Source organism: Tachypleus tridentatus, chromosome 5 (genome assembly GCF_004210375.1).
Source record: "Tachypleus tridentatus isolate NWPU-2018 chromosome 5, ASM421037v1, whole genome shotgun sequence".
Classification (NCBI taxonomy): domain Eukaryota; kingdom Metazoa; phylum Arthropoda; class Merostomata; order Xiphosura; family Limulidae; genus Tachypleus; species Tachypleus tridentatus.
Genome location: NC_134829.1, coordinates 29,124,831 through 29,145,515, shown reverse-complemented (window position 1 = coordinate 29,145,515; position 20,685 = coordinate 29,124,831). Strand labels below are relative to the sequence as shown.

The 20,685-nt window shown below is 35.7% G+C and overlaps 1 protein-coding gene across 3 annotated transcripts in view; it reads right to left on the bottom strand.

Annotated features, from left to right (window-relative positions):
* LOC143250821 (tyrosine aminotransferase-like) overlaps positions 1-20,685 on the bottom strand; it is a 49,312-nt gene that overhangs the window by 10,829 nt on the left and 17,798 nt on the right. For all 3 annotated transcript variants that reach the window (XM_076501872.1, XM_076501873.1, XM_076501871.1), the window contains 6 exons: positions 19,602-19,706; positions 11,937-12,004; positions 5,193-5,351; positions 2,083-2,274; positions 1,712-1,794; positions 474-543 (listed from right to left, as the gene is read on the bottom strand). In XM_076501872.1, coding sequence (XP_076357987.1) covers positions 474-543; positions 1,712-1,794; positions 2,083-2,274; positions 5,193-5,351; positions 11,937-12,004; positions 19,602-19,706 — 677 coding nt within the window. The remainder of the gene's footprint in view (positions 1-473; positions 544-1,711; positions 1,795-2,082; positions 2,275-5,192; positions 5,352-11,936; positions 12,005-19,601; positions 19,707-20,685) is intronic.

The following is a 20,685-nucleotide window of genomic DNA, read 5'->3' as shown; positions in this document are numbered from 1 at the left end:
TATCTCTCTTTGGTACACCCTGTATTTCTACAGTTATACTGTACGTATGTTAGTGCAGAAATATTCATTGTATTAGAATAAAGTCAAAACAAATGATTTTCTCTATTCACACTTTTATTTACTTGCTTATGAATGTGTCAACATTATTAATTATATTTCTTTATTAGTTTTTCTAAGTGAATACAGTTTAATGACATTAACACGTTTCTTATTTTGTCGGAGTCTTATTTTGTTGGAGAAATTCAAATCAGTCTTGATAGGACAAGAGACCACTGAACACATCTCTTTCCTTTCAGATCATTAGATATTTCTTACTTTTATAAACAAGCTATAGAATATCTGTGTTCACTTAGTAAGGGTCGCAAAGCCTTTTCATTTTCCAATCAACAGACCAAACCTAGTTTCACGGTTATCAAAACGAGATTTCCTTTACTATGAGAGTTAAGACATAATATATATATATATATACTCACACCATGACCAAATATATTATTTCTGTCATGAATGGTTATCCATCCTAACCTCCACCCTGGGACTAGAAACCTGAGAAGAAAAGAAAAACAAAATGTCAAAATTTTAGAAACACTTTGGGTATCTCACTGTATTTTTATTATTTCCAAAATATATCAGTTTAATGTAGATATCAGAATAGTTTATTATTTTCTATTGTGTGTGAGGCTAGCTGCTCATGAAATGTAATAAGCATTTATTTACTTGAATACTGGCTAAGAGAGAATTGTTTACTCACAATTTACAAACACGTTTCACATTCAATAAAACGTCTAATAATTACCAATTAAATTACAAACCAATAGTAAGTTAGCTTTTACAAGTTAGACTTAAAACACTTTTCGAAAATTACGAATAAGAACAAATTTGGCCCGGCATGGCCAGGTGGGTTAAAAAGTTCGACTCGTAATCTGAGGGTCGCAGGTTCGAATCCCGGTCGCACCAAACATGCTCGCCCTTTCAGCCATGGGGGCATTATAATGGGACGATAAATCCCACTATTCGTTGGTAAAAGAGTGGCTCAAGAGTGGCTGTGGGTGGTGATGACTAGCTGCCTTCCCTCTAGTCTTACTCTGCAAAATTATGGACGGCTAGCGCAGATAGCCCTCGTGTAGCTTTGCGCGAAATTAAAAAAAAGCAAAAACAAAGAAAAAATGTATAGAGTTAAGAAAAAATAACTAGCAAAAAATATTGTTTTACTTTCACGCACACTCATATTACAGGGGATCTCGGCCAATTGCTGTAATTTTATAACAGAGAAAACTTTGGTGTCGTATCCAAGAACTTGAAGTATCATATCAAATTTGTGGCACTTCAGTGGCACAGGGGTATATCTGCGGAGTTATAACGCTAGAAACCGATTTCGATAACCCTGGTTGGCAAAGAACAGATAGTAAGTAAGTTATTGTGCAATTATTACCTAACAATATTCATTAGGTAATAACATTCTCAGCTGTTCAGAATGTAGGAGATACTGTTTAATCATTAGGTAAAAAGCTTTCAGTTTCTCAGAGTGTGAATTATTGTCTTAACACTAGGTAATATTATCTTCAGTTTCTAAGAGTATAGTATTTTTTGTTTATTTCATTCATCTGAAATTTCAAATAAATGTAAACCTTACTTTCTTCAATTGAAACTAAGCATGAGGGTTATAATTAACCAAATACGGTGATGTTTCTTAACCAAGAATAAACTTGTATACCTTTTAGTCAAACCACTGCACGAAAGTATTGGTACTTCAGTCGACAGAGAAGCAATAGAGTAGTAACTCTGCCCAGGGAATACCTGAATACAAATGAAATAATTCTTACAAAGAACAATAATAAAAAGTAAAAATTTATATTTTTAAAACTGAACTCATTAATAGTAACTTTAATGCGACGTTGCAATTTTACGAAGAATTTTGCGATTAAACTAAGCGTTATCTTTTTTTCTATAATCTCGAAAGACACAGATCGCATACTTAACACCAACACACACACACATGCAACAGATTTACCGAGAGACTATTAATCAGGTATTATTATCTAAACGCAAAAAAGGGAGTTTCGTGCGAATGCTGCTAAAACTTACGAAATGTTCATAAATCTCATCTGCAATTATCGGAACAACTTTCCTGGCAGCGACATCTAGAATTGCTTGTAAATGATTCCTGGAGAACACCGACCCACAAGGATTAGAAGGGTTGTTGACAATGATTGCAACTGTGTTATCGTCAATTTGGTTTTCCAAATCTGCTAGATCCACCTCCCACTTCTGTTTGGGCTAGAAAAGAACAACGGAACGGTATTTTTAACAAAAGATCTTTTACTATAGTTACTCTGATTTTGCAACTCGGCTAAACCTACTTCCCATTTCTGTTCGGGCTAAAAAATGAAAGGGGAACGTTTAATTTATCACACATGCGGGTCCTGTTACCTCAAAATCATTTTCCGCAATATGGGACCACGAGTGTGTTATAAGAGTACCAGTTAAGTTTCACTATGCCAAACGTTGACGAGAGTCCAGAGCTAGTCACTGAGCAAGTCAGACGTGCTAATATCTCTGCCAATATGCTATTTAGAACGAAACGTTCATCCTCGCCAGTCAGGCCGTTAGTACCGCCGGTAATCGTCGACGGCCTACCGCCGAACCTCACGCCTCTTCAAGTCGCCACGTTGATCGCCCGAGCCAAGCCAGGGGCAACCATTGAACCGTCCAGGACCCGAATTTTACGCCGGGGCGGAATCCTCATCCAACCAGCCACTACTATAGAGCAAATTTATCTTTGCCAACCATGGAACACCGAATTTAATGTAAGTTGTTCCCCTACTAAAAGTCCAGTCAGTCTTTATTCAATATTCCTCAGGGGGGCGTCGACCCATCAATAGAACCAGAAGAAATCAAACAAGCCATAGACCTCAAATCCAAGCCAATGTATATGCTGTTCACCAATTTTTTCTAAAAACGCTAACCTGCCTACGTACTTTATGAAGATAGTGACAACGTCGAAGCACAGTGCTGACTATATTTTACGTGACGGCTGTTATTATCACATATTCCACTTCAGAGCCGAACGTCCGCATCGACGACCTTTCAACACTTGGTCAAACAAAGCATCCAGACATCAGAAACAATCAACGTACAACTACCAACAAGAAACTACAAAAATACCGCCGAGTCCAGATCTAACCAGAAGAAACACGAAGACAGATACAGATAACTCGACCCAGAAGACGTCAACTCCCTCTGCTAACAACTCGCCAAGTGTCAGCAACCTAAGAAAGAAAGAGGACAGATCATGCCAGACTTCAATTCAAGTTCCACAGAATTTAACAACCAGCCAGACTCAAACCATTACCAAGGTAACCATCGACGCGACAGTTCAAACTGAAAAACAAACTACCTCCACGCAGAAAACTCAAACTAAAATCACAAGAAGAAACAAAGCATCACAGACCAGCGAAGAACAACTCACCGAAGAACAGCCAGTTGTTCCACCACCGAGACCACGTTTTTCATTTGCACCAATGAGCTTCAAATGTGAAAACAAGTTTATGACGAAGATACCATCCGATCTACAAGACCGCAGCTAACAGTTTTCATGTATACCACCGTTACAGTTCATGAGTTTTTTTTTTTTTTTTTATTTTTTTTTTTCATCCCAGCAACTTCAGGGCACGGTCTTGGTAGATTTTTCGGCGCACAGGCCGTGAAAGTGGGTTTTCTCGGGGTACTCCCGTTTCCCCACAGCAAAATCTCTGGCATCGGATCTGTAGGTCCCAGCCTCATTCTGAAAAGGCTGTTTACCCAGTCACAGGTTATCCAGCCATAGTAAATTTTAAAGCTATTCGCAAGCCGCCAGTGTATTCCATTCTCGGGCCAAGGTCTGGCTCACTTCACTTATGCTGCTCTCGTCAAGTTCTCCCGTCTTTCCTCTCTCTCATAAATACCCCACTCCACCTCAAAAACATTAAAAGAATTTAAAAAAAAACCCACGGACATTTTAACAATTTCTCACATAAGGGGACAAAGAGGAACCACAACGTTCCTGAACACCCCAGTTGGAGAGAGAACTCTTCTGATTTCTCTCTCTCTAAACTAAACCCCTGCCACGTTAGTTTGCGTTCACTATGCTATAAGAGTATCTCAAGGGTTCATGATGGGTGCTGTTGACTAGTTTCCTTCCCTCTTGTCTGTCATCTCAAAATTACGGACTGCTGATGAAGTGTACAGTTTTTACTTTTCCAATTTGTTAAACACAGGCTCAACTTTAACTCTATGCGAACTGACAGGACGTAGCCTAATGACTTAAAGTTGTTATATGTGAATCTGGAAGCCAAGGGCTAGCGTAGTTGCAACAATTTTGCGTTCGATTCTTTGGAGACATGGGTACATTACAAGAGACGGCAAATCCCGCTATTCCATTAGAGGAGTAAAAAAGATTGCACTTGGTGCCGCCTTCTATGAATTCCAAGGTGTGGATGGCTAGTACAGATAGCCTTTGCATAGACTTGCAAGAATATCCGAAGCCAATAAACACACCTAGCTGAAAATTCACTATTTCAGCATCGGTAAACCCATATTCGGTTCAATACAGTCACTCAGTTGTCAGTTAATGAATTATGTCTACCACCCAAACAGCTTCACATTTTTAATTCTGTAGTTCTTAATCTAGAATGTCATTACAAACGTAATTTCAATTGGCACCGATAGGGGTAGAACTTGTTTGTTTGTTTCAGAGAAAAGCCACATTGAGCTATCTGCTGTGTCCACTGCCGAGAACTACGCCCCGGATTTTAACGTTGTAAGTATATAAACTTAGTGCTGTCCCCCTGGGAAAAAGGAATGAAGTTTCGAATTTATTTGGCTTTAAAATAAATCCTGTAGTAAGAACTTTTGCAAATACATTAGTCGTTGTTTTGTTTGTTGTTGTTGTTTTCAGCTAAATGGTATTGCAAAGCATTAGAAACAATAAAATTGGTGAATAGTGGTTTCATAATAACTAAGCGAATTATAAAATTACACTTTGCAGTTTCATTTAAAACTACGAAACAATAAAAAACAGTTGTAAAAACACAGTCCGAGTTAGAATTAACTGTGCAGATTTACTTTTAGCACATTATTTATGCATTCTAAAATAGTATACTATTTCAAACGTTAATGTTTACCGTTTATCGTTTAAGGAGTGTTAAAAACCCTACCAAAAGATTGTAATATTTAAGCTCTATCCCTACTCCTTCAGCCAGTGTACGGTAAAGTGGGAAACCAGGCCTAGGAACGAGGATATTTTGACCCGGATTGCCCAACACAGTGATGCACATGTCCAATGCTTGAGAACAGCCACTGGTTAAAATCACATCCTAGAGAAAAAAAAAAGTGAAGAAATAGAACAAGATAAATTCAAACGTTTTCAACTTCCTCACAGAGTGAAGAACCATAAGAATCAAGCGCTCAAAATGTGAAGTTAAAATATGAATAATCATTTTTTTTTTTTTTTAATACTGGGATACTGTGCCAATATAGTCGGAAAATCGTTCGGCTTAACCAATAACTTAGGTTTAATCTACAGCTTTTAGTAACTCTTACTTGACTGTTTGTTATTATGTTGAAGCTAAGCACAAAGTGTTACGTATCTAAAGTTCTCCTAGAAATATTAACGTCCAAAGCTGATTCACTGACGTTCGTAATGTTTGAAATCTATAAATATTCCTGGTCAAATATCTGTAGCTTTCTGATTAATGAGCGTTTATCACAATTATAGCTTCTGAAGTTTATAGTATAGTAACTGGAGCAAACCAACAATACAAAAGTCTTGATGAGAAGAAACACACTTGAAATAAAAAATGTATCTCAGAACGGCTGGTATGGGTATTAGCACTTTGTTATCTCTGTTAACCTGAAGATGTCCTAGGAAGGTCGAAACGTTGTTCTCTGCTTATCAATAAAAGTGTTAATGCTCATATCAGCCATTCTGAGAAACAGTATTGTCTCTCCGCGTGTTGGGATTTACAAACGTTAAGGCGAGGTTCTCGAAAAATCAGTTGGCAACACATTTTTACTTACACACGTGGTACATTGTTTATTCTTACACTCGGGAATCTTCTGCAAATTTAAAGAATAGACGGAAATTTCACAACAAGTATTTAACAATATAAGTTACATGCATTTCTAAATATATATTTAACTAAAACAAACATCAATATTAAAATAAATATACATTAGTAAATACATCACGAAAGCTACCAAACGAGCTATCTATGTTTCTTGCCCGTCATGAGTATCGAAAACTAGTTTTTAGGGTTGTAAGTAAACAGACCTGACGCTCTGTCACCGGGCGATATGTTCTAAAAGAGCTAGAAAACATTTATATCTGTGTTCTTTGTTCCCGTTCTTACATGATATATTTAGTTTGCCCCCTTCACCAAAAGGTATTTTTAATCGAGTTTTTTAACTACGTTTGGCATAAGTCAGTTTCTAAACATTTAAATAATATATATCTTTGTGGTTTTCGATACAGAGATTAAGTTTCTTTGTGTCGATTACAATTTTATTTCTAAAATTATGTACCATTTTATGGTAAAAATATTAATTAAGATCTCTTATCTGAGAACTCGCCTCGAGAACTTGCGCACCTGGTGCGAAGTGTGGTCACGTGATATACTACAAATGGTATGTTTTGAGATATTTTTTTATACTTATTTTTGCATAAAGAGTTTTGTTGAGAAAGGAATCGTTGATAAAATGTGTGATAGGATTAAATCGTTGGGGGAAATTTTTCAGGCTTAAGAATCCACACGTGATTAATCTGATGCTGATGTAAAGCGTTTGGTTTTTGTTGTTGTTGTTTTAATTTAGCGCGAAGCTACACGAGGGCTATCATATTTAGACTACAAATCTTCTACTATGATCAGCTGAAAACGTTGTTACCTCATCTTTACACAACAAATATCACACTCTGAACAGCTGAAAACGTTGTTACCTCATCTTTACACAACAAATATCACACTCTGAACAGCTGAAAACGTTGTTACCTCATCTTTACACAACAAATATCACACTCTGAACAGCTGAAAACGTTGTTACCTCATATTTAGACTACAAATCTTCTACTGTGATCAGCTGAGAACGTTGTTGCTCCATCTTTAGACTACAAATCTTCTAGAGTGATCAGCTGAGGACGTTGTTACCTCATCTTTAGACAACAAATTTCCAACTGTGAACAGCTGAGAACGTTGTTATCTCATATTTAGACAACAAATTTCCAACTGTGAACAGCTGAGAACGTTGTTACCTCATCTTTACACAACAAATATCACACTCTGAACAGCTGAGAACGTTGTAACCTCATCTTTACACAACAAATATCACACTCTGAACAGCTGAAAACGTTGTTATCTCATATTTAGACAACAAATATTACACTGTGAACAGTTGAGAACATTGTTACCTCATCAAGTTATTCGTTTTGAGTTTACTTACTGATTAATTGTATTGTATACAAGTTACAGCTTTTACAGTAAGTTTTACTTACTTACTTATTGTATTAAATTTTTAGTCGACATTTTTCTATTATGTTTGGTCTATTTAGTCTTAAACTGTTTTGTACACAAATTTAATGTTGTTATTCGTCATTAAGCACAAAGCTACTCAATGGACTATCTGTTCTCTGCCAACCAGGAGTATCGAAATCGGTTTCTAGCGTAATAAGTCCGCAGATATACGCCTGTACTACTGGGGTTCCACAATTTAATATGATACTTCAAGTTCTTGCACACGACACCAAAGTTTTCTCTGTTATAAAATTACAGGAATTGGCCGAGATCCCCTGTAATATAGGTGTGCGTGAAAGTAAAGTATTGTTTTCTGCTACAGTTATTTTTTTCTTAACTCTATACAATTTGTTCTTTGTTTGTTTGTTTTTTTTTAATTTCGCGCAAAGCTACACGAAGGCTATCTGCGCTAGCCGTCCCTAATTTTGCAGTGTAAGACTAGAGGGAAGGCAGCTAGTCATCACCACTCATCGCCAACTCTTGAGCTACTCTTTTACTAACGAATATTGAGATTGATCGTCACGTTATAATGCCCCAATGGCTGAAAGGGCGAGCATGTTTGGTGCAACGGAGATTCAAACCCGCGACCCTCAGATTACGAGTCGAACGATTTAACCCACCTGGCCATGACGGATCGAAGTGTTGTTAAGAGAGGAAAGAGTGTTTTGAAGATGTTTTAAGATTTGTTCTTATAAAAGTTCAGGTTATATTCACTCGTTATATTGAAGTTTTGGCGATAATTTAAGTTTATTTTCATACATCACAATTAGGTTACTTGTGACGAATATATGAACGTAGGAGGAATGTTTCCAGTAGCTTACAAACTGCAAGGTTGAACGTTCTTAGAGGTATTATTCAAGCTGTAAAACAACTTTATAAATGGATCCAGTTTTATTAAAAGCAATCACAATTTTGTTCATAATTGTTTCGCAAACTAAATTATTATTCTCTTTCAGTCATTTAAAATAAATAAGTTCGTAATATTTTATTAGTTAACCCTCAACAAAGCGTCTAGTGGTCTGATATTATTGTGCTTAGATAAGAAAGGCACAAGGAATTATGAGATCACTGCATTTCCAAAGTACAGTTGGACTCACGCCATAGACAAAACGTTAGTACCAGAACTAACTATTTTTTGTTATTTTTACTGTTTAACGTCTAACATTGTTTTTGACCAATTCTCGGAGATTGTTTATCAACCTAGTAACGGCCAATATATAGTATAGAGGTGATCACTGAGGCGTAGAATATCCAATTATCGCTATTGCCTGGCTCAGCTTAGATCCTTTAATTCATAATCTACTACAGTTCAATGCCCCAGATAAAACAGTTTGGAAACCTTAGACGTCGTACGTGGGTCAAACATTTCTTTCCGTATTCTTAAAACTAAACAATAATTATGGGACGTCTTTGTTTTTAATATACGTTGAGTTAATGTTGTATGGCAAAGCTTTAAAGTAGCAATTTTATATTACATTAAAAACGTACTTAGCAATGTTATAAAAAGACAAGAAATGTTTCAAGACAAATAATAAAGACAGCTTTAAAATTGTTCATTTAGGTTAAATAGGTGTCAGTACAGTGCTTATAAAGTTCAATAAATGCACACTTTATGCAATATAGACAAAAAGTAAAATGATTTGATCTCATTGATTTATCAACTGTAATACTGGGTTTTTAAACGCATCTCAATAAGAGTTTTGTGAACTGAAAAAACTAACTTTCACCAGCAAGTCATCAAATCAAACAGTACATGAACATATATTTATGTGTATTATCCATTACGACTTTAAAGTGACTACTAAGATTTACAAGAGATTTTGCAAATAACTTCTTAATGCTTCTTTTATATCAAATTCATTACTGTTTTATAGCACCAATTTTAACCGCCGATAAATAATTAATGTTAATAGTAGTTAGAAGCTAATTATTTCACTACATAAGTATTAATAACATTAACCTGTGAATACGAAAAATAAACGTTTTCTGATATATACAGGATCAATCTGTCATTGTGGTTTACAGAGACACAGAGGAAACATACATTTAGCAGTAGGTAAGTTTTAAATACATTTTGCTGTGCAAATTGCCCGGCATGACCAGGTGGTTAAGGCACTCAACTCGTAATCCGAGGGTCGTGGGCACGAATCCCCGCCACACCAAACATGGTCGCCCTTTCAGCCGTGGGGGCGTTATAATGTCACGATCAATCCCATTATTTTTTGGTAGAAGAGTAGTCTAAGAGTTGGCAGTTGGTGGTGATGACTAGCTGCCTTCCCTCTAGTCTTACACTACTAAATTACGGTCGACTAGCGCAGATAGCCCTCGTGTATCTCTGCGCGAAATTCAAAACAAACCCAGTAGTGGGATTATTTAAAAATATCAAATTCCTGTAGAATAAAAAATTGTTTTACAGCCTATTTAAGTTGCTATCGTGTACAACTTTTGGAATTCTTACATTGGTACGAATAAAGTGCTTAAATTCCATTTATGTTACACTATGTAATACCTATAAGTGAGTTATTTGTCATTATGTTTATTATCCTTTATCAATCACTCGATTAGCGTTGTCGCTTGTCAGTACGAATGATCAAAGAGTTACTTTCTTTTATCGGTTTGATTTGAATAATACTAGTGTGAACCAAGCAGGGTCATATCTAGCTGTGAAGTTATCAATATCATATCCTCGGTTTTTATGTGTATTTTTGTACTTTAATCACTCACACACACAAACGTATATAACTAAAAATTATAGCTCGAAACACGTTTACCTCGCCAGAGTATCGGCCCTGGTTACGGTGTACATAAAATACTTTATTTGCTTTTTATTTGTTTACCTCTTCGTAGCTTTCTGTGGCAAGAAGATGAAGGTCACTTTATGTTAAAAAAATTATGTTGATTGTTGTTCAAGACATTCCCTCCTCCAATAAAAAACTTAAACGTTATGTGTTTCTCTTACGCAACTTGATCCACAGATTGTACCTTTGAAGTGTTTATATTTTAGGTTTTAATAAGGGTTAGCTATAAATAAATAAGGTGAGTAAATAAGAGGTATGTGTCTGACAAAGGATTTTATTCACGTGTTATGAGTTTAATTACAATAAGAACTTTAAATAAATCATTGCACAAGGCCCCTAGCTCAGGTGAAGGTCCGACATCCAAAGGACAATATATATATATATACCAGAAGTGGATATATAGGACAAAAACAGTTGGCCTAAATTAACAGTACATGTCCTTTGTTTTTTGGTCTTTACTGTCTTTACTTAACTGTAATGCTTTCTCAGCTTATCTCTTACTTCAAGATTGTTGTAATTATAAGAGTAAGGTTTAAGAATTTATGTTTGTTTCTGCTGATCAAGATTTGAATAGTTCAATAATAATAAAATCAGAAAATGCCCTGGTGTGTACAGGCTATATATATAATATATGATTTGCCTATTCTAAGGAAGAGAATAAAAATGTTTGCACAGCGCACGTGGCCCCAAATTATTTAATCGGGAACTGACTTTCAAAGTGGGATATATTTACGTATATAAAACATCACAATGTAACAAATAGCGGCACAACATCTGAAGAATGCTGCACATCTCTAGAAGATAAAGATACACATACAAGAAGAGTACAGAATTACAAAATTATGATTATTATTTAAAAAGCTCATTCATCTAAATGCAGATGCATCTTTCATGACAGGACGACATAAGCATGGTTAAAACAGTAACTACAACTTCACATTAATCAGTTGATACAGTTCAAATTGTAATTCTTAAAAGTGAGATAAAAGTATCATAATTACGTTTTTTTCATATCGTGACTGAAATACAGTGTAAAATAAGAAGGTTTTATTTTTTTTCGTGCAGTTCGTTTTGGTTTTGTTTTATATGTTTATACAAAGGAACGTTCAAAGTTTCTTGTAGAAAATGAATAAAAACAAGTTGTACGTTTAAACAAGTTACGCTTTAATAATGTAGAGATCTTATTAATCAAACGCTAACTTTCGTGTTATCTTAGTTTGAACTTTTGTTCTTATCAGTAGCAGCTCTTGTTCAAGTTCCACAGCTGCAATTACGAAACAAAAATAAAATTAATGTAATAAAGTGAGTGATGGTTCAACGGTTAACAAAGTTTTTCATGTCGTGAATTTATTTAACTAGATAAACTGAAAACCTTACTTAGTGGCTCAGCAGTACGTCTGCAGACTGATATCCACTAGAAACCAGGTTTCGTTACCCATGGTAAGTACATCTCAGGAAGTCATCCCTTTGTGTAGCTTTGTGTTTAGTAACAAAGAATAACAATAAGACAGAAAATGTGGAAAGGAAAACCTTGGTTTCGTGTATTAATAAAATATTTGCTAAGCTATACAAACCTGTAAACAGGACGTCTACTTACCTTGGCCTCAATAACTGCTCCAGAACAAGATGTGTAGACAGCTACGGCCTGGCGGGCTTCCTGCATACCTTGGGTAATGTGAAATAAAACAATCTAAGTTGGCCGTTTTCGTTTGCAACAAGATAAACTGCAGACAATAAACCCTGATCAATTATACATCAGTGATGACTTTTGTCGTTATATGAGTCTTCAATGATGTGTTTATAGCCAGAACTTTCCATTTTAAACATTTTACCTTCTGGATATTTACTTTATTTCAATAAATGCATGACGATCCTACCTGCAACCTGGCCATTGAACGAGGTTCGTAAGAACATATTGGGTTGACTAAATAAACTATAAAATTGTTATTTCATGTCTTCTTCGTAGCCTTTATAAAATGTCCACACTGAAATCTAACGACGCCCACAAAAGGTGGACAAATAAAGCTGTGTTTTTCGGGGTTGTTTTTAGTATTTGTTTGGAATATCGTGCAAAGCTACATGAGGGCTATCTGCGCTAGTCGTCCCTAATTTAGTATTGTAAGACTAGAGGGAAGGCAGCTAGTTATCACTACCCACCGCCAATTCCTGGACTACTCTTTCATCAACGATTGACCGACGCATTATAATGTCCCCACGGCTAAAAAGAAGAGCATATTTGGTGTGAGGGGGATTCGAACCCTCGACCCTCAAATTACGAATCGAGTGCCTTAACCACCTGGCCATGCTGAACCGATTCTTTTTAAAGAAGAAAGGCATTTATTTTATTGGTGGTTTCAACATGGCCGAAACAACCAGGTCAGACATCCATAGAGTTTATGTATAACCGTCCTTAATTTTCAATTGCTAAACATTTACAAGACTTCTGTGCTTCTGACTGGTAGTCTTGTAAGTGTTTAGTAATTGAAAATTAAGGACGGTTATACCTGAGCTCTAGGGATGTCTGGACTGGTCGTTATTAGGGTGGCGGGATTCATCAGTTTTTGAATGAAATAACGGAATTCACTGTGACCCTTTTCACACATCCAACTCAAAATATGGAGCGTGCTTAAGTGGCATCGCAGCACAAACCTTGCACCTTCATGTCCGTAGTCCAGAGCGCTGACCACCAGGTTACGCCTGACATTTCACTTAGTATATCAGTTATGTAACATGCTATTAATGTACAATATTGATAATTATATAGGGTAACATTTGGTAAAAGAAGGAACACTTTTCCATACTTTTTTGCGATGAATCCTAAGAAATTTAAAACCAATTTAATTTTGGATACTACTTTGATGCCATTTGAAAACAAAACTAAAGCTTATTTGTACAACAGGTGTATTAAACAGACATAATTAACGAGGGAAAAGCGTCACATTTTTAATTAATGAATTCGACCATGAAAATATGTAATGAGCGTAAACTTAACATCCTGTTTTCATAATAATCACACTCGTGAAAAAGTCGGAAATTTTGGGCCAACTATAACTCAACAATTTTTATTACTGTTATTGCATATAAAAGACATCAATTCAAAGCTTTAGACCCCAACAACCTAAAATATAGACAAGCAAGTTGAAAAGTTCTGAAGACTTATAATACTAAAAACCATAATTCAATACCTGTTATAGACACAACACAGATAGCTCATTGTGTAGTTTTATACTTTACAACAAAACACAAAACAAACAAAGATCAATGCTATGTTCTGTGCCTTATGTCATATGGTATACTGTAAACGTCAGAAGAGAGACATAAGTGACCTATCTGGCTACAAAATGCTTGGACTACTTCCAGCATGTTCTGACAAGAAACATTTAACTAAACAAATTAAGTAATGCAAACTGATAGATGTCATTAAAGTTGCAGTAATCCAGGTCGCTTAGCCGAACTCCACTAACGTCACTTCCATGTAATTCTAATTTTACTTCTATTCAGAATGATGGATTTTTTTTGGTTGGTCGAAGTAATAATTTCATTTCCTTGGAGGTTTGATTTGGTTTATTTTGAATTTTGCGCAAAGTTACACGAGGGCTATCTGCGTTAGCCGTCCCTAATTTTATAGTATACGACTAGGGGGAAAGCAGCTAGTCATCACCACCCACCGCCAACTCTTGGGCTACTCTTTTACCAACGAATAGTGGGATTAACCGCCACATTATAATGCCCCCATAGCTGAAAGGATGAGCATGTTTGGTGCGACGGGGATTGGAACTCGCTACCCTTAGATTACGAATATACCGCCCTAACCACCTGGACATGCCAGCCTCTTCCTAGAAGGATAAGGAATTGCTAGTTTGAAAAAAGCCACCTTTGCCTAAATTCTCAACGCTTTTTAATGAATATTCGGTTTCTACCATTCACTCTTCTCTCGTTGAATTCACTATGTCGTTATGGCACGTTTTACTTTCGTTTGATAATAATGCACACCATAAAGTATATTTTAGATATCATGTTTAACGATGAATCACACTGCTGAGTGAATGCGTTCACATTTAGTGCAATTTGTTCAAATGATTTTGGAGCCTCTCTACGTCATTACAGTTCCACGTCCCCACGTTTAGTCATGCTTTACCTGACAACTGTAAATGTTAATAATAGTGCTACATCATCTCCACTGTAAGTCTATTACGTTCAAAGCGCACTCCATCGTCCCTATTAGCTTCCATAATCCATCTAGTATTTGTCTCAAATTTCTCATTTTACAGAAATTCCTTGGGAACTTAGATATATGTCTCCAAATCCCCTAGTGGCGCAGCTGTATGTCTGTGTGTTTACAACGATAGAAATTGGGTTTCGATACCTGTGGTGGGTATAACACAGGTAGCCCATATAATTATATGTAAACAAAATAGTTCTCCAACTGCTTGTGTATATGTGCTTTTACAGAGAGATTCCTTCTTCATTATTTTGCATATTATTGCTTAAATCTCATGGACAGCTTTTATCACTGGTTTTTATGTCTTTATATTTGCACCTGTTATCAGAAACCACACTTTGCACTCTACAGCTAGGCACAACTTGTTGCATGTCTTTTTTTGGATGATCCTGGCGCACTAAGTTGATCCATATTCCTCTATTTCCGAATACAATTCATTATAAAGAATATCAACGTCTTTGAAATTCTATCTTCCCGATTTGATTTCACTTCTATAATCTGCATTTAAGAATGTTTGTTGTAAGAGTAACCCTTCTCAAGAGCGATCAACACTCAGTGACGTAACACTACTTTCGTAACGCCAAAACAATGTAAAAATCCAGTTCTCTTACATGCCTTCCACCATAACTTTATATCAGCTGTGGTTAATTAGTATATTTAAAATAGTTTTAATTTAACAACATTAAAACCTATAGTACGATTTTTGTGAGATTAAGTTTGTTTTAACACATTAGAACTTCAACTAGATCAAAGAAACTAGCCAAGAAAATACCTAGACCTTTCGTTGAGAATTGAAGGTTCGCAGTTTTCTTGGGTATAGGTGTATTTTACAAGTTCCAGCCAAAGTAACTTTAAACATGTATTCAGTTCCTTTTCAAGTGTAACAGTTAAAGCTGACTAAATGTTGCTTTCAAAAGCTCATACTTTGCTTTTGTTGTTACTGTCTTTTAATAAGAACTTAACTTTCATTTTAAGAACTTCTTCGAGTTATTTATAAGAATATTAGTATTGTAAATCTTGTAACGATAGCGTCCTCTTAATAAGGGTTTATTAAATTTGTGTGTAACTCCCTAACTTTTAACACAGTCTGTAAAGATATTGATTGTTTATTGTTAAGCAGAAAGCTTCACAATGGGCTATATGTGCTCTTCCCACCACTTGTATCGAAACCTATTACTTAGCGTTACATGACTTCAGGCTTACCGCTGAGCCGATTGGGGTCAAGATAAGAATCTAAAAAATTGTGCAAATTAATAAGTTATTTGTTATTTTTTTTAATTTCGCGCAAAGCTACTCGAGAGCTATCTGCGCTAGCCGTCCCTAATTTAGCAGTGTAAGACTAGAGGGAAGGCAGCTAGTCATCACCACCCACCGCCAACTCTTGGGCTACTCTTTACCAACGAATAGTGGGATTGACAGTTACATTATAACGCCCCCACGACTGAAAGGGCGAGCATGTTTGGTGTGACCGGGATTCAAACCAGTGACCCTCGGATTACGAGTCGAACGCCTTAACCCACCTGGCTATGCTGGACCTCAAATTAATAAGAATAAACGAATTTTACAAACCTAGAAAAATTAATAAAATGAAAGACAGCCAAGCTGAAAATCCCATCATTCATGACATGGATAATTTATGGTTAATAAGATAACATAAGAATCTTCATATAAGATTCAAACATTTGCCAAGATTAAATTACGTTATATTTTAATATTGCTTTTTTTGGGAGTGTCATTTTGTGCTCATGCCTTTACCTTCAACCTCTAGCCACATCAGTGTAATGAATTTACTTTGTGTGGCATTTATTTCTCTCCATCAAATGTGGTTATATTATACATTCTGTATATTTTTATTCTTCATAGAAATATCCGCTCAATAATTTTCTACATTTACCCACCCATCAAGCCCGCCATGGCCTGGCGGTTAAGGCACTTGACTCGCAGTCTGTGGGTTGCCTCTTCAAATACCAGTCCTACCAAACGTGTTCATCCTTTCAGCCATAGGGGCGTTATAATATAATAGCCAATCCCACTATTTATTGGTAAAATAGTAGCCCAAAAGCTGACAGTGGGTCGTGATGACTAGCTCTCTTCCCTCTAGTCTTACACTGTTAAATTAGGGACTAGCGCAGATAGCCCTTGTGTAGCTATCTATTTCAATAATTCAAATTAAATCAAACCCACCCATCAAAACTAATGAATGACTTTTGATAATTTAAAATTCGATTAACTTCGCTCAGATACACAAAATTAAAGTAAACAAAAACTCCTTCAAACAATTTTTCACATACATCTGTTTTTATATGCAACCAGTACACTTAGTAGTTTCGGGATATTTGCGACAACTTTCAACGTTCTGGACGTATGCCGAAAGAGTGGTGCCTTGGTTTCGTTTTTGGACAACCAAACTGATCTATGGGTGTTAACGCGTTTCTCTGAGAAGTCATAACAGAGTTCGAAATGAATTTAGTTTTTAGCCAGAAGTACCTTAATGTTCAGATTCACCCACTGCTGCATTTATCTTTTTCTTTCTTTCTTTCACAGAGTAATCCCCTGGCCATGTACAGAAATAGAAATTGTCGTCATTAGACAATCTTAGCCTGATTTCTTTCTGTATTGTCTTATTTCACGTTTCTCTTTCAAAGTGAAACAACTGTGCCTGATCTCAGCTTTTGGTCGTGTTTCATTTATTAACGCGTTGCATACGAATTCTCCAAATACACTGTATATGGCAGCTAAACTGTTAGCTCATTTTTACCTCAGAATACCATAAGTATACTGATAACAATGTATTGCTTCAAACGAGATTTTCGTAAAGTGAAACGAGTCTCAAACCGAGTTGAGTGAAAGATAGTACCGCCATTGTAAACCAAACAATTAAAGTAGGTTCTAACAACAAATACTGTTTAAATTTATTGAGATGTAAAGACCGTATTAAAACTGAATGAGCTACAAATGTAAACATTGTCCAACAGCTAGTGGCATTTCCTCATTGCGAATGAACACGTGCCAGTAAATAAGACTCGTCTTTTATACTTTCAAGTAGTCTTATGTGGGTCAGCTTTTGGAATTAAATGAAGAGGTGGTACCAGTATGCACATGGGTATAATTTAAGTACCACTGCACTCCAACACGTCCTGAACAATACGTTATTTTCAAACAAGAAAGTTATGCATACGTATATAAGTACATACAAATATATATATATATATATATATATTATTAAAAATAAATACATTTTAATGAAGTTAAGTAGTAAAATAAGTAAAATTAATAGGAAGGACTGCGTTAAAAACAGCAAATACAAACCTCTGATTAATTATATTAGTCTATTATAACTCAAGAGCACATTAAACAAAAAAGCTACATCAACTGATAAGATCCCAGGGCACAAGTTACAATGTGAATTATAAAATGTATTTTAAGGCTATCATACTCAACTTCAACAAAGAGTTATAACAAACTAATACATATATATATATAGATACATATAAAAACGCACAAGCTCGTTGCTAAGTGAATTCTATTACTAAACACAAATGTAGAAATTTTGCTAGTGTTTCAATATATTTCTGATCAGCATCAAACCCAAAAAAAGAAAAAACATGGTTAAAAATTTGATAAGATTATTTGATTTAAAATTGTTACTTTAACCGAAAGTCACGTGTTCCCGAAATCAAATTATATACTGTCCTGAAGGCTAACTTTCACAACAGATAAAATTATATTTTATATGTTTGGTTGTTTTCTTGTCTGGAATTCATGAGACCTGGATATACTAAAGTAAAGACACAAGCTATATCCCTCACACCAACAACGATTTGGGATTCTTAGTAACGTTAAAACTATTGTAGAGCTCTGGCTACCTACAGAAAAACAGCAAATACTGTTTCATTATGATTCATTATTTGTTTATTTGGAATTAATCACAAAGCTACACAATGGCTATCTGTGCTCTGCCCACTACGGATATCGAAACCCGGTTTCTAGCGATGCGAGTCCACAGATATGCCGCTGTGCCAATAGAAGGCCATAATGAGTGAAAATAAGCAAGTAGCAATTGCTAGTCACGTGAGTGGTTTGCGCTGGTCTTGTTGAATAAAACCCGAGTTGTATGTCTTGTTTCTCTTATTAATGCAGTGTTTTGTTCCGGTATTTACACGAACGTTTCTTAAAGTCTGCATGAAGAAACGCTTTGTTGTCACAGTTAAATTTGATATAGGGAAGTTTTATTACTGTTGTGGTGAAAATGACGTTTCTTTCTCAGTCATCATCTAGCGAAACTGGAAAAAATATTTGTCTAATAATGGGGAGGGGTGAAACATGTTTATAGACATTGTAACAGGTTATCAGGATGGCATTATATAGAAAATCCCTTTTTTTAGTTTTGAAAATAAGTTATCAAGCAAGGACCGTATGATATATAAATAACGCCCCTTTAATGTCAGTAAGTTGCTAATTTAACACAAAGAGCAATGGAGTATATAACTAATATTCTTTGTACCAGTTTAACACGCTGAATAGTGAGTACACAACTACTGTTCTTTGGTGGATTCGTTAATCAGGTACCAATTTAATACACAGAATAATTGAGTATATTACTAATGCTCTTTGACATTCGTTAATTAGGTACCAATTTAACTCACAAAGCAATGGGATATATAACTAATGTTTTCTAATAAAGTTGTCAATAAGAAGATTACTAAACACTTGGAACAAATTGTAATGCACGTAAAGCCCTAAGAATGATTTGTTATTAAGCGAGCAAATTAACACCTGCCGCTACAATAAGGCAAGTGGCTAATACCCCTTGATTTCTTTATCAGAATACTTTATTTAATCAATCATTTGTCCATGTATGGTGAAGTATTATTTTCTCTTTCTTCAGTGACACAGCGGAATGTCTGCGGACCCACACCGCTAAAAACTGGGTTTCGATATCTGTGGTTGTCAGAGCACAGACAGCCACTGTGTGGCTTTGTGCTTAATTCTTAACAAACAAGCAAACGAATTATTTTGTTATGGAATAAATCTCCGTACCTGTGCTCTCAGCATAACCATTGAACTTCATTGAACGTACGCTCTCCACAATAGCTTCCACAATCTCTTCACAAGGTTTCAGGTTTCCAAATGTTGTTGGATCCCCTATTTTCAAAAAACAAAAACATATCTAAATCAGAAGCCGTGAAGACTTGCAAATTCATAATGATCGTATCAAGAATAGTAGCTAGTAAAGAGCGAAACAACTTATGCAAATGTTTACGACAAAGAGAGAAAAAGTAAAATAACTAGAATATTCATTGATCAGTTTGTACATATTTAACATCCTATGATTTTTACTTATTTTTACAAGGGTGTAAGTAGATATTTTGCAAAAGCTTGGACATGAAATCAGTAAATTAAGAGATAGCTGATGAATTTTAAATGTAGAAAACAAAATACTTCTGTGAATTCTTAATGGCCAGGTGGTTAAGACATTCGAGTTTTATCTGAGGGTCGCTGGTTCGAATCACCGTCACACCAAACATGCTCGCCCTTTCAGCCGTTGGGACATTATAATGTTACGGTCAGTCCCACTATCCATTGGTAAAATAATAGCCCAAGAGTTGACGTTGTGTGGTGATGACTAGCTGCCTTCCCTCTAGTCTCACTCTACAAATTAGGGACGGCTAGTGCAGATAGCCCTCTTGTAGCTTTGCACGAAATTCATAAACAAACAAACCAATCAATTCTTAACCAGAGATTGGACAAAATCACCACAAAAGTTTCCCTTAACAAACAGACGAATTTATTTTTTGAACTGAGTTGTAATTGTATTCCATGCAATTATTTATAGTCTAAATGTAAGTACTTCCATTGGCACAGCGGTAGGCCTACGAGTTACACGGCTAGAAACCGGGTTTTGATACCCGTGATGAGAAGAGCACCATATCTAGTTTTTTTTTAGTTTGTGCTTAACTGTAAACAATTAATTCCCCGTTTTCAGATTGCCAATAAACTAACACACTTATAAAAGTGCCCGAATTCAAACATTTTTTCCTATATTAGGTTACTGATAATTATATTACGACTCATAAGCTTTTCAAAAGATTTATTATTAATAAATTAGTAACATGAATTAGTA